A 25,000-nucleotide genomic window follows, 5' to 3' on the forward strand; every position below is an offset into this window, starting at 1 on the left:
GAGATATCCATACCAGAGATATCTGTACCAGAGATATCCATCCCAGAGACATCCATACCATACCAGTTTGTGCTGTTGGCTTTAAAGGGTAAAATACGTAGGCCTAACTTTCTGATATTGGCAGAATGAATGTCATGGATATCTTTATCCCTGGCTAGTCATTGATCTACAGTACATAGTGTGAACATCAAGGACAAAGTAACAATAAGAAGAAGTATACACACACGCACGCACACACGCACGCGCACACACACACACACACACACACACACACACACACACACACACACACACACACACACACACACACACACACACACACACACACACACACACACACACACACACACACACACACATGAGCCCAGCATCAAAGTGTTCCTGTAGAAATAATTAACCTACACAACCTACATTGATTCAGTAGGAAATGAGCAACAGCCAGCCAAGGTCTAAATAGCACAGACCAGGGTGTTATTGTTTCACAAACGAGAGAACAGTTTAAATGCTTGGCAAATAAAACATGGCCGCTGCTGGACGTCTAGTGGGGAGTGGGCAGGAACAGGACACCACGCAACCAACCAACGGACACTATAGGATGGAGCCAATGGAATAGTCCCAAAGTGGAAACTCCAAGGTACACACCTCAAATACTTTCAAATACTAGTACACGCAATACTAGTACACTCAATATGAGTACACACACCTCAAATACTTTCAAATACTAGTACACTCAATACTAGTACACTCAATATGAGTACACAGACCTCAAATACTTTCACAATACTAGTACACTCAATACTAGTACACACACCTCAAATACTTTCAAATACTAGTACACTCAATACTAGTACACTCAATATGAGTACACACACCTCAAATACTTTCACAATACTAGTACACTCAATACTAGTACACACACCTCAAATACTTTCACAATACTAGTACACTCAATACTAGTACACACACCTCAAATACTTTCACAATACTAGTACACGCAATACTAGTACACGCAATACTAGTACACACACCTCAAATACTTTCACAATACTAGTACACTCAATACTAGTACACTCAATATGAGTACACACACCTCAAATAGTTTCACAATACTAGTACACTCAATACTAGTACACACACCTCAAATACTTTCACAATACTAGTACACTCAATACTAGTACACACACCTCAAATACTTTCACAATACTAGTACACGCAATACTAGTACACTCAATACTAGTACACTCAATATGAGTACACGCAATACTAGTACACTCAATATGAGTACACGCAATACTAGTACACTCAATATGAGTACACTCAATACTAGTACACTCAATATGAGTACACTCAATATGAGTACACGCAATACTAGTACACTCAATACTAGTACACTCAATATGAGTACACGCAATACTAGTACACTCAATATGAGTACACTCAATACTAGTACACTCAATACTAGTACACTCAATATGAGTACACGCAATACTAGTACACTCAATACTAGTACACTCAATATGAGTACACGCAATACTAGTACACTCAATATGAGTACACTCAATACGATTACACTGGTACACTCAAACACACCCTTCATTCACAGAGTGTTTTTTTTTACCCCACTACTCCGTGGAGATATCCTGCACTGTGGAGATATCCTGCTCTGTGGAGAAATCCTGCACTGAGGAGATATCCTGCACTGTGGAGATATCCTGCTCTGTGGAGATATCCTGCACTGAGGAGATATCCTGCACTGAGGAGATATCCTGCTCTGAGGAGATATCCTGCCCTGTGGAGATATCCTGCTCTGAGGAGATATCCTGCACTGTGGAGATATCCCTCACTGAGGAGATATCCTGTTCTGAGGAGATATCCTGCTCTGAGGAGATATCCTGCACTGTTGCACTGAGGAGATATCCTGCACTGAGGAGATATCCCTCACTGAGGAGATATCCTGTTCTGAGGAGATATCCTGCTCTGAGGAGATATCCTGCACTGTTGCACTGAGGAGATATCCTGCACTGAGGAGATATCCTGCTCTGAGGAGATATCCCGCACTGAGGAGATATCCTGCACTGTGGAGATATCCTGCACCGAGGAGATATCCTGCTCTGAGGAGATATCCTGCACTGTGGAGATATCCTGCACTGTGGAGATATCCTGCTCTGAGGAGATATCCTGCACTGAGGAGATATCCTGCTCTGAGGAGATATCCTGCACTGTGGAGATATCCTGCACCGAGGAGATATCCTGCTCTGAGGAGATATCCTGCACTGAGGAGATATCCTGCACTGTGGAAATATCCTGCTCTGAGGAGATATCCTGCACTGAGGAGATATCCTGCTCTGAGGATATATCCTGCACTGAGGAGATATCCTGCTCTGAGGAGATATCCTGCACTGTGGAGATATCCTGCACTGTAGAGATATCCCGCACTGAGGAGATATCCTGCACTGTGGAGATATCCTGCACCGAGGAGATATCCTGCTCTGAGGAGATATCCTGCACTGTGGAGATATCCTGCACTGTGGAGATATCCTGCTCTGAGGAGATATCCTGCACTGAGGAGATATCCTGCTCTGAGGAGATATCCTGCACTGTGGCGATATCCTGCACCGAGGAGATATCCTGCTCTGAGGAGATATCCTGCACTGTGGAGATATCCTGCACTGTGGAGATATCCTGCACTGAGGAGATATCCCGCTCTGAGGAGATATCCTGCTCTGGGGAGATATCCTGCACTGTGGAGATATCCTGCACTGTGGAGATATCCCCTCTTTCAGGCTGCTCTGTGATGATAAGCCTCCTCTCAATATCGGTGTCCCAAATGGCACCTTATTCACTACATAGTGCACTACTTTAGACTAGAGCCCTATGGGTGCTGGTCCAAAGTAGTGCACTAAATAGGGAATACTGTGACATTTGGAACACAACGTAGTGAGTGGGTTTTCCACACGACTTCAAGGAACTAGCCAGGCTTTCCTCCATTCCTCCATTCCTCATCCATCCTCCATTCCTCATCCATCAATCTTTCCTCATCCATCAATCTTTCCTCATCCATCCTCCATTCCTCATCCATCCTCCATTCCTCATCCATCCTTTTTTTCTCATCCATATATACTGGCCTCTGATGATGGTGCTCCTCTCAAGGTGACCCATTTAAAACCCTGCTGCTGCTCTCCTCTCTCTCTCTCTCTCTCTCCCTCTCTCTCTCTCTCTCTCTCTCTCATTTCTCTCTCCCTCTTTCATTTCTCTTTCTTTCCTTTCTCTCTCTCTCCCTCTCTCTCTCTCTCTCTCTCTCTCTCTCTCTCATTTCTCTCTCCCTCTTTCATTTCTCTTTCTTTCCTTTCTCTATCTCTCTCTCTATCTCTCTCTCTCTCTCTCTCTCTCTCTCTCTCATTTCTCTCTCCCTCTTTCATTTCTCTTTCTTTCCTTTCTCTCTCGCTCTCTCTCCTCTCTCTTTTCTCTCCCTCTTTTTTCTCTCTCACTCTCCCTCCCTCTCTCTCTTTAAATGTCTTTCTTTCTCTCTCTCCCTTTCTCTCTCTCTGCCCCCACTCTCTCTTCCCTTCCCTGTCCTGGTTTCAGCTGATAGAGGGTATAAATAACAGCACTCTTCCACAGAGGCTAAAAGGCTTTTATTTCTGTGGTCTAGCCGTGTGAAAATAACACAGTACAGTGAGTGATGATGACTTGATGAGTTCTAGATCACTTCTGTCATGGATAGTCAGATGGATATGTTAGTAGGAACTGAGCACCGTCTGCTGGGAAGTCACTAAGCAGCACTAACTCTTTCTCATTGTGTGTGCCAGGTCCCAAACAGACTAGAGAAACATCAATTTTGACAATCACGATATAGTCATATAACTGTGGCATGGACATCTAGTGAGAACCCTGTCATGGTTATTGGTCATAGGTTACTACAGACAGACACTACCAGATAGGAAGGCTTTACTGATCTGCACTGAAGGGGTAATACTTTACTGATCTGCACTGAAGGGGGGAATACTTTACTGATCTGCACTGAATGGATAAATACTTTACTGATCTGAACTGAATGGGTAAATACTTTACTGATCTGCACTGAAGGGATACATACTTTACTGATCTGCACTGAATGGATAAATACTTTACTGATCTGCACTGAAGGGGGGAATACTTTACTGATCTGCACTGAATGGGTAAATACTTTACTGATCTGCACTGAATGGATAAATACTTTACTGATCTGCACTGAATGGATAAATACTTTACTGATCTGCACTGAAGGGGGGAATACTTTACTGATCTGCACTGAATGGATAAATACTTTACTGATCTGCACTGAAGGGATACATACTTTACTGATCTGCACTGAATGGATAAATACTTTACTGATCTGCACTGAATGGGTAAATACTTTACTGATCTGCACTGAAGGGATACATACTTTACTGATCTGCACTGAATGGATAAATACTTTACTGATCTGTACTGAAGGGGGGAATACTTTACTGATCTGCACTGAAGGGTTAAATACTTTACTGATCTGCACTGAAGGGTTAAATACTTTACTGATCTGCACTGAATGGATAAATACTTTACTGATCTGCACTGAATGGGTAAATACTTTACTGATCTGCACTGAATGGGTAAATACTTTACTGATCTGCACTGAATGGGTAAATACTTTACTGATCTGCACTGAAGGGGGGAATACTTTACTGATCTGCACTGAAGGGTTAAATACTTTACTGATCTGCACTGAATGGGTAAATACTTTACTGATCTGCACTGAAGGGTTAAATACTTTACTGATCTGCACTGAATGGGTAAATACTTTACTGATCTGCACTGAAGGGTTAAATACTTTACTGATCTGCACTGAAGGGGGGAATACTTTACTGATCTGCACTGAATGGTTAAATACTTTACTGATCTGCACTGAAGGGGGGAATACTTTACTGATCTGCACTGAATGGGTAAATACTTTACTGATCTGCACTGAATGGGTAAATACTTTACTGATCTGCACTGAAGGGTTAAATACTTTACTGATCTGCACTGAAGGGGGGAATACTTTACTGATCTGCACTGAATGGTTAAATACTTTACTGATCTGCACTGAAGGGTTAAATACTTTACTGATCTGCACTAAATGGGTAAATACTTTACTGATCTGCACTGAAGGGTTAAATACTTTACTGATCTGCACTAAATGGGTAAATACTTTACTGATCTGCACTGAATGGGTAAATACTTTACTGATCTGCACTGAAGGGGGGAATACTTTACTGATCTGCACTGAAGGGGGGAATACTTTACTGATCTGCACTGAAGGGGTAAAGAAGTCAAAGACAATCAGGCCTTTACAGTGACAGTGAACACGTCTTATGACCAAACCAGACAGTCTTGGTTCAAGTCCACTAACATCTACTATGTATGTACAGGACATTACAGAGACAGGGAGGGAGAGAGAGCCACTCATTTAGCTAAAGTACAAGCAAGTGGCTCTGAGAAGAGACAGTAAAACAATATCAGACATTGCTATCGCAATCTGCATGAGATCACGATGTCCCATTCTTCATTCATAACCCACACAGTATGGTACTACTGTAAGGCAGCTGAAGAATCCAACACTGGACTATTCAAAGCCTACTACTCTGAGACAATGGCAACTTCATGTCAGTGGAGAGGTATGTGTCTCGGCCAGTGCCTTTGTCTTCTAGAGAAAGGAGCATCGCGCCATGTAAAATATACAGTACCAGTCAAAAGTTTGGACTAATTTTCTTTATTTTTACTATTTTCTACATTGTAGAATAATAGTGAAGACATCAAAACTATGAAAGAAAGGGTGGCTACTTTGAAGAATCTGAAATATAAAATATATTTTGATTTGGTTAACACTTTTTTGGTTACTACATGATTCCATATGTGTTATTTCATAGTTTTGGTGTCTTCACTATTATTGTACAATGTAGAAAATAGTAGAAAATAAACAAAAACCCTTGAATGAGTCGGTGTGTCCAAACTTTTTACTGGTAGTGCATGTGAAGTATAGATAGTTTTTACATTTTGAGGAAATATCAAGGGTGAGTTTCCCAAAGCATTCATATCTAATGTGGTACATTACTTCTCTAAGTATTTATTGAGGACCATGTTCATACCTCTAAGATATGATGGAGCTACAAGAAGCCCGTTGTTACTAGTACTGACACTTGGCCTACCTACGGAAAGCTGCGTTCTTGTATGCCGATGAAATATTAACGTTGCTTTGGGAATAAGCCACGGGGAGTCCTTCCAGAATGAGGTTTTATCAGTATAAACATTTAATGAGGCAGTATGGCTTTCTTTAATGCCAGGCACAGTGTCAACCAATCACAAGATCAGATTCTGTGGGCTGATTATGTTGACATCCCTTCCTCAGTATTCAACCTTTCCTTGGAACCTTTCCTTGGAACCTTTCCTTGGAACCTTTCCTTCTAATCCGATTGTGAAGATTTGAAATTAAGATGGGCACGGATCTCAAGTCAGACTACTGCCTATAGATTCCATAACCGCTCTGTCAGATAAATGTTATACAGGTTAGAGCCACAAACAGATGTAAGTTATCACTCTTCTAGGGATGGACGTGACATTTTTTTTTTGACTGTTTGAGTACTCGCAGGATTTATTTTTGAGTACTCAAGTTTTTAGAACACAAGGAACGCACTGGAAAAAATATGTGTGTATTTATCTATATCCCAACAGTACGCAACAATGTCCAATTTATCACAACCGTTACAGATAACTCATTCTAATTGATAAATCGCCCCAAATATATTCAGTCAATAAAAAACGCAAGTGCCAATTTATTAAAACCGTAATATGGTTATATTATATCCTGGCACACAATCTGTACTATCAACTGGTTATATTATATCCTGGTACACAATCTGCAATATCAACTGGTTATATTATATCCTGGCACACAATCTGTACTATCAACTGGTTATATTATATCATGGAACACACTAATATCAACTGGTTATATTATATCCTGGAACACAATCTGCAATATCAACTGGTTATATTATTTCATGGAACACAATCTGTACTATCAACTGGTTATATTATATCATGGAACACAATCTGTAATATCAACTGGTTATATTATATCATGGAACACAATCTGTACTATCAACTGGTTATATTATATCCTGGAACACAATCTGTACTATCAACTGGTTATATTATTTCATGGAACACAATCTGTACTATCAACTGGTTATATTATATCATGGAACACAATCTGTACTATCAACTGGTTATATTATATCATGGAACACAATCTGTACTATCAACTGGTTATATTATATCCTGGAACACAATCTGTAATATCAACTGGTTATATTATTTCATGGAACACAATCTGTACTATCAACTGGTTATATTATATCATGGAACACAATCTGTAATATCAACTGGTTATATTATATCATGGAACACAATCTGTACTATCAACTGGTTATATTATATCCTGGAACACAATCTGTACTATCAACTGGTTATATTATTTCATGGAACACAATCTGTACTATCAACTGGTTATATTATATCATGGAACACAATCTGTAATATCAACTGGTTATATTATATCATGGAACACAATCTGTAATATCAACTGGTTATATTATATCCTGGAACACACTCTGCAATATCAACTGGTTATATTATATCCTGGAACACAATCTGTACTATCAACTGGTTATATTATATCATGGAACACAATCTGTAATATCAACTGGTTATATTATATCCTGGAACACAATCTGCAATTACAACTGGTTATATTATATCATGGAACACAATCTGTACTATCAACTGGTTATATTATATCCTGGAACACAATCTGTACTATCAACTGGTTATATTATATCCTGGCACACAATCTGTACTATCAACTGGTTATATTATATCCTGGCACACAATCTGCAATATCAACTGGTTATATTATATCCTGGCACACAATCTGTACTATCAACTGGTTATATTATATCATGGAACACACTAATATCAACTGGTTATATTATATCCTGGAACACAATCTGCAATATCAACTGGTTATATTATATCCTGGCACACACTCTGTACTATCAACTGGTTATATTATATCATGGAACACAATCTGCAATTACAACTGGTTATATTATTTCATGGAACACACTCTGTACTATCAACTGGTTATATTATATCATGGAACACAATCTGCAATTACAACTGGTTATATTATATCCTGGCACACACTCTGTACTATCAACTGGTTATATTATATCCTGGCACACAATCTGTACTATCAACTGGTTATATTATATCCTGGAACACAATCTGTAATATCAACTGGTTATATTATATCCTGGAACACAATCTGCAATTACAACTGGTTATATTATATCATGGCACACAATCTGTACTATCAACTGGTTATATTATATCCTGGAACACACTCTGTACTATCAACTGGTTATATTATATCCTGGAACACAATCTGCAATATCAACTGGTTATATTATATCCTGGAACACACTCTGTACTATCAACTGGTTATATTATATCCTGGAACACACTCTGTACTATCAACTGGTTATATTATATCCTGGCACACACTCTGTACTATCAACTGGTTATATTATATCCTGGAACACACTCTGTACTATCAACTGGTTATATTATATCATGGAACACACTAATATCAACTGGTTATATTATATCCTGGAACACACTCTGCAATATCAACTGGTTATATTATATCCTGGAACACAATCTGCAATATCAACTGGTTATATTATATCCTGGAACACACTCTGCAATATCAACTGGTTATATTATTTCCTGGAACACACTCTGCAATATCAACTGGTTATATTATATCATGGAACACACTCTGTCATATCAACTGGTTATATTATATAATGGAACACAATCTTTAAAAAGGTAGTAACCTCAGCAGTGGTCCGTTCATAGAAGTCAATGGTGCGATGGCACAGCCTCATTTAGCTCATTTAGAACCAAAACCTTTTCCAGTGTGAAGTGATGCACATCTCGCGTCTGAAACAGTGACTCTCAAAGAGAGATCATTTGAAACAGGGCTCAATTTGGTGAGTTGAAAGATCATTTTATTCAGGGTTACAAACCAATATCTGTATTTATTTATTTTTTTACAAAATACAGACGTTTTATTTAGTTTATTCAGCCTGTTCATTGGAGTAAAATAAAAACATGGATGAACAATTCCACATTGAACAATGCATGGGGATGAATTATGGCCACAACATCAGTTTGGTGAGTAGGCATAGGCTCAATGATTCTGATGAAAATACGCTCTTTGTCTTTATAAAACTAATGGTTTTGCATATTTTGAGTGTGGAACTTGTCTATGTTTAGGGTGGGGTTATAGCTTAGGCACTAGCAGTTCGCAAATGATTTCTATACGGAAAATAGACAGGGCGCAATTATTCCAAAACTGTAGCTCGTTGTTGAAACACATATTTCCCTAAAACTGACGTCATTTGGGAAGGAATGAAGCCTGCGTATCCCATCAGATTGTCACTTGTGCTCTCTCTCCGGCCTCGAGGTCACCAGGCTGCTCGTTATGGCGCACACCTGACACCATCGTTACGCGCACCTGCGTATCATCAGCACCACCTGGACTCCATCACCTCCCTGATCACCTTCCCTATTTATGTCCCTCCCTTTGGTTCCTTCCCCAGGCGTTATTGTTTCTGTTTCCTGTCTGTGCGTTGTTCGTGTTTCTTGTTTTGGATAATGTTTTCATTTATTTATTAAATGATTCACTCCCTGAACTTGATTCCCGACTCCCATCACACACGTTACACAGTTAGACACGTTTTATAGACATTTATTTATTAAATGATTCACTCCCTGAACTTGATTCCCGACTCCCAGCACACACGTTACACAGTTAGATAGGTTTTATATGTATTTCTGTAGGCCTAACGGGAGCTTGTGTGTAGACGCGGAGGGGAAAGGGGATTTAGGGAGAAGAACTGTGTGATTCTTGACTTGGTTTCTTATTTGTTATGCCCCGCAAATACACAAGTACAATGGAACACTAGAGTCAAAGCAAATTAACGTTGTCTTCAGGACAAAAATGAATTTTCTTTCACAAATAAAAATGTATTTGCCTGTTTGGGCAGTCACAAAGCACATTCCACATAATAGCTTTACAGTATTTGAAATATATATATATATATATCTGGTTAAAGATGGAGTTGTGATGCCCATCCAGTACTCCTGTCCATCCCTAGTAACCAATAGATGGAGTTGTGATGCCCATCCAGTACTCCTGTCCATCCCTAGTAACCAATAGATGGAGTTGTGATGCCCATCCAGTACTCCTGTCCATCCCTAGTAACCAATAGATGGAGTTGTGATGCCCATCCAGTACTCCTGTCCATCCCTAGTAACCAATAGATGGAGTTGTGATGCCCATCCAGTACTCCTGTCCATCCCTAGTAACCAATAGATGGAGTTGTGATGCCCATCCAGTACTCCTGTCCATCCCTAGTAACCAATAGATGGAGTTGTGATGCCCATCCAGTACTCCTGTCCATCCCTAGTAACCAATAGATGGAGTTGTGATGCCCATCCAGTACTCCTGTCCATCCCTAGTAACCAATAGATGGAGTTGTGATGCCCGTTCAGTACTCATGGCCATCCCTAGTAACCAATAGATGGAGTTGTGATGCCCATCCAGTACTCCTGTCCATCCCTAGTAACCAATAGATGGAGTTGTGATGCCCGTTCAGTACTCATGGCCATCCCTAGTAACCAATAGATGGAGTTGTGATGCCCGTTCAGTACTCCTGTCCATCCCTAGTAACCAATAGATGGAGTTGTAACGCCCGTTCAGTACTCATGACCATCCCTAGTAACCAATAGATGTAGTTGTGACGCCCGTTCAGTACTCCTGTCCATCCCTAGTAACCAATAGATGGAGTTGTGATGCCCATCCAGTACTCATGGCCATCCCTAGTAACCAATAGATGGAGTTGTGACGACCGTTCAGTACTCATGACCATCCCTAGTAACCAATAGATGGAGTTGTGATGACCGTTCGAGTACTCATGGCCATCCCTAGTAACCAATAGATGGAGTTGTGATGACCGTTCGAGTACTCATGACCATCCCTAGTAACCAATAGATGGAGTTGTGATGACCGTTCAGTACTCATGACCATCCCTAGTAACCAATAGATGGAGTTGTGATGACCGTTCGAGTACTCATGGCCATCCCTAGTAACCAATAGATGGAGTTGTGATGACCGTTCAGTACTCATGACCATCCCTAGTAACCAATAGATGGAGTTGTGATGACCGTTCGAGTACTCATGGCCATCCCTAGTAACCAATAGATGGAGTTGTGACGACCGTTCAGTACTCATGACCATCCCTAGTAACCAATAGATGGAGTTGTGATGACCGTTCGAGTACTCATGGCCATCCCTAGTAACCAATAGATGGAGTTGTGACGACCGTTCAGTACTCATGACCATCCCTAGTAACCAATAGATGGAGTTGTGATGACCGTTCGAGTACTCATGGCCATCCCTAGTAACCAATAGATGGAGTTGTGATGCCCGTTCAGTACTCATGGCCATCCCTAGTAACCAATAGATGGAGTTGTGATGACCGTTCGAGTACTCATGGCCATCCCTAGTAACCAATAGATGGAGTTGTGACGACCGTTCAGTACTCATGACCATCCCTAGTAACCAATAGATGGAGTTGTGATGACCGTTCGAGTACTCATGGCCATCCCTAGTAACCAATAGATGGAGTTGTGATGCCCGTTCAGTACTCATGACCATCCCTAGTAACCAATAGATGCCATAACAGTTCTGTCAGAGAAATACAGGTTAGAGACACAAACAAATCCAAGTTATCACTGTTTCTACTCCTTGAACTGAGCTGCCTGGGCCTCTATAGCCTCACCCTGGATGTCAGTCAGTACTACAGTGGGGACTACAGTGTAACGAGGCCTGGCAGAACAAATCCAATGTGCCCTCATCCATTCACCCGTCCCCCGCCTGCCTGACTGTCTGCCTGAGCCCCTCCCCAGGGAAAGACCACACTGCTACACTACACTACAGGATAACACAGGGACTATTAGACTACACTACTACACTACAGGATAACACAGGGACTATTAGACTACGGTAGATACTGCAGACAAGTGAAGCTTCACATCAGTCATGCCTGGCAATGTACTAACTCCACCTCCTACAGTTCTCTTCATAAGGACACTAGCCAGTAACTCCACCTCCTACAGTTCTCTTCATAAGGACACTAGCCAGTAACTCCACCTCCTACAGTTCTCTTCATAAGGACACTAACCACAAACTCCACCTCCTACAGTTCTCTTCATAAGGACACTAGCCACTAACTCCACCTCCTACAGTTCTCTTCATAAGGACACTAGCCACTAACTCCACCTCCTACAGTTCTCTTCATAAGGACACTAGCCACTAACTCCACATCCTACAGTTCTCTTCATAAGGACACTAACCACAAACTCCACCTCCTACAGTTCTCTTCATAAGGACACTAGCCAGTAACCACACCCCCTACAGTTCTCTTCATAAGGACACTAGCCACTAACTCCACATCCTACAGTTCTCTTCATAAGGACACTAGCCAGTAACCACACCCCCTACAGTTCTCTTCATAAGGATAGCCAGTAACCACACCCCCTACAGTTCTCTTCATAAGGACAGCGAGTAACCACACCCCCTACAGTTCTCTTCATAAGGATAGCCAGTAATCACACCCCCTACAGTTATCTTCATAAGGATAGCCAGTAACCACACCCCCTACAGTTCTCTTCATAAGGACAGCGAGTAACCACACCCCCTACAGTTCTCTTCATAAGGATAGCCAGTAACCACACATCCTACAGTTCTCTTCATAAGGATAGCCAGTAACCACACCTCCTACAGTTCTCTTCATAAGGACAGCCAGTAACCACACCCCCTACAGTTCTCTTCATAAGGATAGCCAGTAACCACACCCCTTACAGTTCTCTTCATAAGGATAGCCAGTAACCACACCCCCTACAGTTCTCTTCATAAGGACAGCGAGTAACCACACCCCCTACAGTTCTCTTCATAAGGATAGCCAGTAACCACACCCCCTACAGTTCTCTTCATAAGGACAGCCAGTAACCACACCCCCTACAGTTCTCTTCATAAGGATAGCCAGTAACCACACCCCCTACAGTTATCTTCATAAGGACAGCCAGTAACCACACCCCCTACAGTTCTCTTCATAAGGACAGCCAGTAACCACACCCCCTACAGTTCTTTTCATAAGGACAGCCAGTAACCACACCCCCTACAGTTCTCTTCATAAGGATAGCCAGTAACCACACCCCCTACAGTTCTCTTCATAAGGACAGCGAGTAACCACACCCCCTACAGTTCTCTTCATAAGGATAGCCAGTAACCACACCTCCTACAGTTCTCTTCATAAGGATAGCCAGTAACCACACCCCTTACAGTTCTCTTCATAAGGATAGCCACTAACTCCACATCCTACAGTTCTCTTCATAAGGACACTAACCACAAACTCCACCTCCTACAGTTCTCTTCATAAGGACACTAGCCAGTAACCACACCCCCTACAGTTCTCTTCATAAGGACACTAGCCACTAACTCCACATCCTACAGTTCTCTTCATAAGGACACTAGCCAGTAACCACACCCCCTACAGTTCTCTTCATAAGGACAGCCAGTAACCACACCCCCTCACAAAGATCAGAAATTGAAATATTAAGTTAGCCATTGTTCAGAACGTGTGAAGCATAACATTAGTCATGTTGTGTCTGCAGTCACTCCAAACTGATTTTTTATTTAACTAGGCAAGTCAGTTTAGAACAAATTCTTACTTACAATGACAGCAGGTTAACTGCCTTGTTCAGGAGCAGAACAACAGATCTTTACCTTGTCAGCTCAGGGAATCAATCCAGCAACCTTTACGGTTCCTGGCCCAACGCTCTAACCACTAGGCTACCTGCCGCCCCAGTCTTCCTCAGAATGGATGGTGAAGTGAAACATCGACTAGTTCAACTCTACAACTCTGATTTTCAGCAACCCACACAAGAAAGGAACTGTTTGCTATGAGTTGTGAGCCGAAAGCTCACAGTTGAGTTTGGTTTGGGGGAGCTGGAGCACAAGCACAAGCGTCCACAGCTGTGCCAATCTGTGCAAACAGAAACGCGTCTGGGAGAGAAAAGACAAATGAAAAGATGCAGTCTCTCTCTCTGCTGTCTCAAAATAGACCAGCCAGGAACAACACATGTAGATGACACAATCACAGGGAAGAGAGGAGAGCCAACCCTCCCATCTCTCTGTTTCTCCATCCAAAGGAAGAATGAGAGAATGGTAAACAAACTTGAACAAAGTAAAATACCCGTTCATCAAGACAATCACAACCATCAGGCAGCCGAAGTGGAAGGGCTGCGGGTGATTGGTTGGTCAGCCTGTCAATCAAGAGACCAAACATTCTTTTGACAAATGGTCAATTCTCACCAAGCATTAAATTCTATTAGATTTAATCTGAAACATGTACTAAAAGATTCAGCTACTGAGGTGATTCTGGTAGGTTTCATCTGAAACATGTCCTAAAAGATTCAGCTACTGAGGTGATTCTGGTAGGTTTCATCTGAAACATGTACTAAAAGATTCAGCTACTGAGGTGATTCTGGTAGGTTTCATCTGAAACATGTCCTAAAAGATTCAGCTACTGAGGTGATTCTGGTAGGTTTCATCTGAAACATGTCCTAAAAGATTCAGCTACTGAGGTGATTCTGGTAGGTTTCATCTGAAACATGTCCTAAAAGATTCAGCTACTGAGGTGATTCTGGTAGGTTTCACCTGAAACATGTCCTAAAAGATTCAGCTACTGAGGTGATTCTGGTAGGTTTCATCTGAAACATGTACTAAAAGATTCAGCTACTGAGGTGATTCTGGTAGGTTTCATCTGAAACATGTCCTAAAAGATTCAGCTACTGAGGTGATTCTGGTAGGTTTCATCTGAAACATGTACTAAAAGATTCAGCTACTGAGGTGATTCTGGTAGGTTTCATCTGAAACATGTCCTAAAAGATTCAGCTACTGAGGTGATTCTGGTAGGTTTCATCTGAAACATGTACTAAAAGATTCAGCTACTGAGGTGATTCTGGTAGGTTTCATCTGAAACATGTCCTAAAAGATTCAGCTACTGAGGTGATTCTGGTAGGTTTCATCTGAAACATGTCCTAAAAGATTCAGCTACTGAGGTGATTCTGGTAGGTTTCATCTGAAACATGTACTAAAAGATTCAGCTACTGAGGTGATTCTGGTAGGTTTCATCTGAAACATGTTCTAAAAGATTCAGCTACTGAGGAGGGTGCTGTTCTGCATGCTGGCTTTGACCAAGGTTGCATCCAAAATGGGACCCTATTCCCTATATAGTGCACTACATTTGACCAGGTCCTGCATAGGGTCTGGTCAAAAGTAGGACACTATGTAGGGAATAGGGTCCCATTTCAGACTCAGACCATATTACAGTGAGCAGAGAAATTAAATATTAATCAGGATTCAGGAAACCCCTTTCCACTAAAAAAAGGTTTCAGGCTAAAAATACAAATAAAATACACCCCATAACATGATTTCTGAGAGGCTATTGGGGAACATCAGCATAACAGGATTTCTGAGAGGCTATTGGGGAACATCAGCATAAAATGACAATAATTGAGATAAGAGGTAACTTGGACTGGAAAATATTTTCTAGGACATGGCCTGTATATTGCAGAGAAACTTTAGTGAACTTTTCATAAAAATGATTTAGCCTCATTTGCCAAATTAGTCCGTATATTATTATGATGATTTTATTATGATTCTGACTTCAATAGTTCAATTAATTAAATTAGTGAATCATTTCCCAACCTGTGAATGGAGGTGTCTGCCTACTAAAACTATTGCTAGCTTCTAAAATGGCACCCTATTCTCTATTTGGTACACTACTTTAGACCAGATCCCTATGAGCCCTGGTCAAAAGTAGTGCACTATATACGGAATAGAGTGCCATTTGGGACATACACTATTAACTTTTCCCCCTGCTCCAAATAGTTTCCCCCCAGGCCGGATCAACTGCCCAACGAAGAGATGATCAATTTAGGTTTTGCTGTAGCCTCATTAATCAATATGATGCGGAGTTGATGATGTCAACAGTTAAAGGTCCACGTTACCAACACTGCTTCTGATTGACCTTGGATCTGTTGTTCTGTCCTGCCCAGGACCACATCAATTACACTACACGGTTCTGTTGCCCTGCCCAGGACAACTATCAATACACTAGAAGGTTATGTTGCTCTGCCCTGCCCAGGACAACTATCAATACACTAGAAGGTTATGTTGCTCTGCCCAGGACCACATCAATACACTACACGGTTCTGTTGCCCTGCCCAGGACAACTATCAATACACTAGAAGGTTATGTTGCTCTGCCCAGGACAACTATCAATACACTAGAAGGTTATGTTGCTCTGCCCAGGACAACTATCAATACACTAGAAGGTTATGTTGCTCTGCCCAGGACAACTATCAATACACTAGAAGGTTATGTTGCTCTGCCCAGGACAACTATCAATACACTAGAAGGTTATGTTGCTCTGCCCAGGACAACTATCAATACACTAGAAGGTTATGTTGCTCTGCCCTGCCCAGGACAACTATCAATACACTAGAAGGTTATGTTGCTCTGCCCAGGACAACTATCAATACACTAGAAGGTTATGTTGCTCTGCCCAGGACAACTATCAATAAACTAGAAGGTTATGTTGCTCTGCCCAGGACAACTATCAATACACTAGAAGGTTATGTTGTTCTGCCCTGCCCAGGACAACTATCAATACACTAGAAGGTTATGTTGCTCTGCCCAGGACAACTATCAATACACTAGAAGGTTATGTTGCTCTGCCCAGGACAACTATCAATACACTAGAAGGTTATGTTGCTCTGCCCTGCCCAGGACAACTATCAATACACTAGAAGGTTATGTTGCTCTGCCCAGGACAACTATCAATACACTAGAAGGTTATGTTGCTCTGCCCAGGACAACTATCAATACACTAGAAGGTTATGTTGCTCTGCCCTGCCCAGGACAACTGTCAATACACTAGAAGGTTATGTTGCTCTGCCCTGCCCAGGACAACTATCAATACACTAGAAGGTTATGTTGCTGTGCCCAGGACAACTATCAATACACTAGAAGGTTATGTTGCTCTGCCCTGCCCAGGACAACTATCAATACACTAGAAGGTTATGTTGCCCTGCCCAGGACAACTATCAATACACTAGAAGGTTATGTTGCTCTGCCCTGCCCAGGACAACTATCAATACACTAGAAGGTTATGTTACTGTGCCCAGGACAACTATCAATACACTAGAAGGTTATGTTGCTCTGCCCTGCCCAGGACAACTATCAATACACTAGAAGGTTATGTTGCTCTGCCCTGCCCAGGACAACTATCAATACACTACACGGTTCTGTTGCCCTGCCCAGGACAACTATCAATACACTAGAAGGTTATGTTGCTCTGCCCTGCCCAGGACAACTATCAATACACTAGAAGGTTATGTTGCTCTGCCCTGCCCAGGACAACTATCAATACACTAGAAGGTTATGTTGCTCTGCCCAGGACAACTATCAATACACTAGAAGGTTATGTTGCTGTGCCCAGGACAACTATCAATAAACTAGTAGGTTATGTTGCTGTGCCCAGGACAACTATCAATAAACTAGAAGGTTATGTTGCTGTGCCCAGGACAACTATCAATAAACTAGAAGGTTATGTTGCTCTGCCCAGGACAACTATCAATAAACTAGAAGGTTATGTTGCTGTGCCCAGGACAACTATCAATAAACTAGAAGGTTATGTTGCTGTGCCCAGGACAACTATCAATAAACTAGAAGGTTATGTTGCTCGGCCCTGCCCAAAACAACTATCAATAAACTAGAAGGTTATGTTGCTGTGCCCAAGACAACTATCAATAAACTAGAAGGTTATGTTGCTCGGCCCTGCCCAAGACAACTATCAATAAACTAGAAGGTTATGTTGCTCGGCCCTGCCCAAGACAACTATCAATAAACTAGAAGGTTATGTTGCTCTGCCCAAGACAACTATCAATAAACTAGAAGGTTATGCTGCTGTGCCCAAGACAACTATCAATAAACTAGAAGGTTATGTTGCTCTGCCCAAGACAACTATCAATAAACTAGAAGGTTATGCTGCTGTGCCCAAGACAACTATCAATAAACTAGAAGGTTTTTGTTCAACATGATTTCCATGTAATGAATCAGTAAGTTGATCCTATTGTTCCAAACTACACGGGGCTTTAAGTTAGGGCCTAATCATCAGGTGTAGCCAACACTGGTGAAATGACATGTCATGGGTAACCATGACCACGTATCACATCAAAATATGAATACAATGACCAAAAGTGTACTTACTGCACACCACACATTCCATCAAAGAAATAGATCAGCCCCGAGTATCAGATTCTGCCTGTCTATGGATCTCTGCAGGCTTAATCTCGTTTAAAAACATGACGTTCCTTTCATCAGAACCCACATACTGTAACGGGCATACAGTGCATTCAGACAGTATTCAGACCCCTTCACTTAAAATGGATGACTTTTTTTTTTAAATCCTCAACAATCTATACACAATACTCCATAATGACAAAGCATTTTCTTTTACTTACATTTTTTTTTTAAAACTTTTACAATTTTTTTAAATATTTTTTTTTACAAATGTATAAAACATAAAAACTGAAATACCTTATTTACACAAGTATTCAGACCCTTTGCTATGATACTCGAAATTGAACTCAGGTGCATCCGGTTTCCATTGATCATCCTTGAGATGTTTCTAGAACTTCATTTGAGTCCACCTGTGGTAAATTCAATTGATTGGACATGATTTGGAAACGCACACACTGCACAGTTGGCAGTGCATGTCAGAGCAAAAACCAAGCCATGAGGTCAAAGGAATTGTCCGTAGAGCTCCGAGACAGGATCGTGTAGAGGCACAGATCTGGGGAAGCATTGAAGGTCCCCAAGAACCCAATGGCCTCCATCATTCTTAAATGGAAGAAGTTTGGAACCACCAAAGCTTTTCCTTAGAGCTGGCCGCCCTGCCAAACAACACCCAGCAATTGGGGGAGAAGGGCCTTGGTCAGGGAGGTGACCAAGAACCCGATGGTCACTCTGACAGAGCTCCAGAGTTCCTATGTGGAGATGGGAGAACCTTCCAGAAGGACAACCATCTCTGCAGCACTCCACCAATCAGGTCTTTATAGTAGAGTGACCAGATGGAAGCTACTCAGTAAAAGCACATGACAACCCACTTGGAGTTTGGCAAAAGGCACCTAAAGGACTCCCAGACCATGAGAAACAAGATTTTATGGTCTGATGAAACCAAGATTGAACTCTTTGCCCTGAATGCCAAGCGTAATGTGTGGAGGAAACCTGGCACAGCTCATCACCTGGCCATTACCATCCCTACGGTTAAGTATGGTGGTGGCAGCATCACGCTGTGGGGATGTTTTTCAGCGGCAGGGACTGGGAGACTAGTCAGGATAGAGGGAAAGATGAACGGAGCAACGTACAGAGAGATCTTTCATGAAAACCTGCTCAGGAGCGCTCAGGATCTCATACAGGGTCGAAGGTTCACCTTCCAACAGGACAACGACCCTAAGTGTAACAGTATAACTTTAGACCGTCCCCTCGCCCATACCCGGGCGCGAACCAGGGACCCTCTGCACACATCAACAACAGTCACCCACGAAGCATCGTTACCCATCGCTCCACAAAAGCCACGGCCCTTGCAGAGCAAAGGGGAACTACTACTTCAAGGTCTCAGAGTAAGTGACGTCACCGGTTGAAACGCTATTTAGCGCGTACCCCCGCTAACTAAGCTAGCCGTTTCACATCCGTTACATCAGCACGCAGCCAAGACAACGCAGGAGTGGCTTAGGGACAAGTCTCTGAATGTCCTTGATTGGCCCAGCCAGAGCCCAGACTTGAACCTGATGCAACATCTCTGGAGAGACCTGAAAATAGCTGTGCAGCGACGCTCCCAAACCACCCTGACAGAGCTTGAGAGGATCTGCAGAGAAGAATGGGAGAATCTCCCCAAAGACAGGTGTGCCAAGCTTGTAGCGTCATATCCAAGAAGACTCAAGGCTGTAATCACTGCCAAAGAGTAAAGGGTCTGAATACTTATGTAAATGTGATATTTCCATTTTTTATTTTTAATACATTTGCAAAAATGTCTAAAAATCTGTATTTGCTTTGTCATTATGGGTTATTGTGGGTAGATTGATGAGAAAAACAACTATTTAATCAATTTTTTAATTTTAGACCTTAAACTGTGCCCAGTGGGTAGTGACCAATATTTTGTTTCATTTCCTCCAGTTTTACTCTGCAAAAATAGAGAAGGACCGAGTCTATCATATAAAATAGTGACTCATCTTTGCCAGAACAATAGTCTACCTGGCGATGTTATTGATCATGGTCATAGTTCAGATAGGCCTAGTTTGGGTGGCTTCTGGCTAGATGTCTAAATATAGCTGTAACATCGCACTGTCTTCAATATTACGGAACGAAGATGCCTAATTGTGAGGAGGAACAGCAAGCAGGCTGCCATCCAAAGTGGTGCAGACAGAATATGCTTTCCATCTGATCCTGCAACCTCCACTACAAGTAGGCTGAATGATTTAGCTACCTCTGGACTCTAGAGAAGTGACATGATATATCCCTAGTTGATTCTGCTCTGGCCTCTAGAGAAGTGACATGATGTATCCCTAGTTGATTCTGCTCTAGACTCTAGAGAAGTGACATGATATATCCCTAGTTGATTCTGCTCTAGGCTCTAGAGAAGTGGCATGATATATCCCTAGTTGATTCTGCTCTGGACTCTAGAGAAGTGACATGATATATCCCTAGTTGATTCTGCTCTAGACTCTAGAGAAGTGACATGATATATCCCTAGTTGACTCTGCTCTGGACTTTAGAGAAGTGACATGATATATCCCTAGTTGATTCTGCTCTGGCCTCTAGAGAAGTGACATGATATATCCCTAGTTGACTCTGCTCTGGCCTCTAGAGAAGTGACATGATATATCCCTAGTTGATTCTGCTCTGGCCTCTAGAGAAGTGACATGATATATCCCTAGTTGATTCTGCTCTAGACTCTAGAGAAGTGACATGATATATCCCTAGTTGATTCTGCTCTAGACTGAAATTAGGCAAACTATTCGAATTTTAGCAACCAGGAAAGCGGTTTCAGCATATTGCACCTTTAAGGATGAAGAGAACCTGTTATAAGCATGTATACCTTAAGGATGAAGAGAACCTGCTATAAGCATGTATACCTTAAGGATGAAGAGAACCTGTTATAAGCATGTATACCTTAAGGATGAAGAGAACCTGTTATAAGCATGTATACCTTAAGGATAAAGAGTAAAATGTTACTGTGCATTTCACATAAGACTTCCTGAAGAATCGACTGTGTGACACTGATGCCGTCATGGTCTTACCTTGTGCCTGCACTTCAGAACCACTCCATAGGCTCCTGGAGAGAGAAGAGAGGAGAACGCTTAGCAACAGGGATGTATCCAAACATCACTTATATTTGTATTAATGGTTCGGCTAAAAAAAGTTGTGAAATCCTACTATAAAGAGTTGATATTCTCTAAACAAGGTATAGGTGAGTGAACTGGAGCTCATCTTCACTATGTTCTGTAGTCATTCAAGGGTGAAGAAACAGTCTTGGGAGATGTCATGCACCTCAGCTCATGCCCACTTTATGCTCATCCATATTTCAACTGACTTCAACTGTGAACCCTTCATTTGGCTTTCTGGCTTTGTTTTTTGTATATATATGTATGTATATGTATATATCTGTATGTATATATATATATATATATGTATAAATGCTGTTTACCCTTTTTCTCCCCAATTTTGTGATATGCAATTGGTAGTTACAGTCTTGTCTCATTGCTGCAACTCCCGTACGGACTCGGGAGAGGCGAAGGTCGAGGGCTGTGCGTCCTCCAAAACACAACCCAACCAAGCCACACTGCTTCTTGACAAGCCAGACACACCAATGTGTTGGAGCAAACACCCTGCACCTGGCGACCATGTCAGTGTGCACTGCTCCCCGGCCACAGGAGTCGCTAGAGCGCGATGGGACAAGGACATCCCTGCCGGCCAAACCCTCCTCTAACCCGGACGACGCTGGGCCAATTGTGTGCCTCCCCATGGGTCTCCCGGTCGCAGACGGCTGCGACAGAGCCTGGACTCGAACCGGGATCTCTAGTGGCACAGCTACTTAGACCAAAGCACCACTCGGGAGGCCCACTGCTTTCTGGCATTCTGACAGATGCTGGCAGAGCAAACCTGATTCCTCCATTACCTACATGACAACATGACCGGTCAGGAGGTAGTCAGTTGATAGTCAGTGGATAGTCAGTTTATAGTCAGTTTATAGTCAGTTTATAGTCAGTGGATATTCAGTTTATAGTCAGTTTATAGTCAGTTTATAGTCAGTTGTTAGTTGGTGGATAGTCAGTCTATAGTCAGTGAATAGTCATCACATAGCCAGTAGATAGTCTGTGAATAGTCATCACATAGCCAGTAGATAATTATTGAAGTCATCACATAGCCAGTAGATAGTCTGTGAATAGTCATCACATAGCCAGTAGAGAGTCTGTGAATAGTCATCACATAGCCAGTAGATAGTCTGTGAATAGTCATCACATAGCCAGTAGATAGTCTGTGAATAGTCATCACATAGCCAGTAGATAGCCAGTAGATAGTCTGTGAATAGTCATCACATAGCCAGTAGATAGTCTGTGAATAGTCATCACATAGCCAGTAGATAGCCAGTAGATAGTCTGTGAATAGTCATCACATAGCCAGTAGATAGTCTGTGAATAGTCATCACATAGCCAGTAGATAGTCAGTGAATAGTCATCACATAGCCAGTAGATAGTCTGTGAATAGTCATCACATAGCCAGTAGATAGTCTGTGAATAGTCATCACATAGCCAGTGAATAGTCATCACATAGCCAGTAGATAGTCTGTGAATAGTCATCACATAGCCAGTAGATAGTCAGTGAATAGTCATCACATAGCCAGTAGATAGTCTGTGAATAGTCATCACATAGCCAGTAGATAGTCTGTGAATAGTCATCACATAGCCAGTAGATAGTCTGTGAATAGTCATCACATAACCAGTAGATAGTCTGTGAATAGTCATCACATAGCCAGTGAATAGTCATCACATAGCCAGTAGATAGTCTGTGAATAGTCATCACATAGCCAGTAGATAGTCTGTGAATAGTCATCACATAGCCAGTAGATAGTCTGTGAATAGTCATCACATAGCCAGTAGATAGTCTGTGAATAGTCATCACATAGCCAGTAGATAGTCTGTGAATAGTCATCACATAGCCAGTAGATAGCCAGTGAATAGTCATCACATAGCCAGTAGATAGTCTGTGAATAGTCATCACATAGCCAGTAGATAGTCTGTGAATAGTCATCACATAGCCAGTAGATAGTCTGTGAATAGTCATCACATAGCCAGTAGATAGTCAGTGAATAGTCATCACATAGCCAGTAGATAGTCAGTGAATAGTCATCACATAGCCAGTAGATAGTCTGTGAATAGTCATCACATAGCCAGTAGATAGCCAGTGAATAGTCATCACATAGCCAGTAGATAGTCTGTGAATAGTCATCACATAGCCAGTAGATAGTCTGTGAATAGTCATCACATAGCCAGTAGATAGTCTGTGAATAGTCATCACATAGCCAGTAGATAGTCTGTGAATAGTCATCACATAGCCAGTAGATAGTCTGTGAATAGTCATCACATAGCCAGTAGATAGTCTGTGAATAGTCATCACATAGCCAGTAGATAGTCTGTGAATAGTCATCACATAGCCAGTAGATAGTCTGTGAATAGTCATCACATAGCCAGTAGATAGTCAGTGAATAGTCATCACATAGCCAGTAGATAGTCTGTGAATAGTCATCACATAGCCAGTAGATAGTCTGTGAATAGTCATCACATAGCCAGTAGATAGTCTGTGAATAGTCATCACATAGCCAGTAGATAGTCTGTGAATAGTCATCACATAGCCAGTAGATAGTCAGTGAATAGTCATCACATAACCAGTAGATAGTCTGTGAATAGTCATCACATAGCCAGTAGATAGTCTGTGAATAGTCATCACATAGCCAGTAGATAGTCAGTGAATAGTCATCACATAGCCAGTAGATAGTCAGTGAATAGTCATCACATAGCCAGTAGATAGTCTGTGAATAGTCATCACATAGCCAGTAGATAGTCAGTGAATTTCAATCTGCTACTGAAAAATTGACTTCTCTATTATCTTCAGAACTACATGTCAGATATGCCAATCAACAATCAATAAATGACTCTACGAAATGCAGAATGTACCCCATCCATCGCTCTTGAAAACCAACTTACTAACTTCCTGATATGAAGTTCCTGTCCGTGTCACTCAGTCAAGAGTGTCTTGACGGGAGAAGAAAAGCCTCTTCCATGATATGTTCTATAACTGGTGGTCCCTCCCCTCCTTTGTTGCATCACTTCCTGAATTGAGGAGAGTTGGAAACTCATCACCCCCCGGGTGATGGGTGACAAGTAATCTGTGTGATGAGGATCCTTCCGTCAACAAATGGCATGGGAATGAAATGACTCATCTGATCTAGCGTTAAATTGTATTAGTGGAGGGACCAGTGAAGGAACCATGGGCCAGGGAAGAAGCCGGTCATTTATACCCCAGCTCGGAGTATCTCTCCCTGGCCTGAGAGAGGCTTGCCACTCCCTCGCCCTGTAGCCCTGGGCTATCAGCCTCAGCCCTTCAGCCAGTCAACCACATATA

General features: G+C 41.9%; 1 protein-coding gene across 7 annotated transcripts in view; it reads right to left on the reverse strand.

Moving 5' to 3' along the window:
- The window catches only part of LOC118936564 (cyclin-dependent kinase-like 5), a 61,847-nt gene that overhangs the window by 30,660 nt on the left and 6,187 nt on the right, over nt 1–25,000 (reverse strand). For 6 of the 7 annotated variants that reach the window (XM_036951503.1, XM_036951505.1, XM_036951500.1 and 3 more), the window contains exon 2: nt 21,619–21,653. The exons of the other annotated variant lie outside the window; for it this stretch is intronic. Coding sequence is in view for 5 of the 6 variants with exons in the window: in XM_036951505.1 (XP_036807400.1) it covers nt 21,619–21,653 (35 nt within the window). In the remaining variant the exon portion in view is untranslated. The remainder of the gene's footprint in view (nt 1–21,618; nt 21,654–25,000) is intronic. 7 annotated transcript variants of the gene reach the window in all.

Source organism: Oncorhynchus mykiss, chromosome 18 (genome assembly GCF_013265735.2).
Source record: "Oncorhynchus mykiss isolate Arlee chromosome 18, USDA_OmykA_1.1, whole genome shotgun sequence".
NCBI classification, from domain to species: domain Eukaryota; kingdom Metazoa; phylum Chordata; class Actinopteri; order Salmoniformes; family Salmonidae; genus Oncorhynchus; species Oncorhynchus mykiss.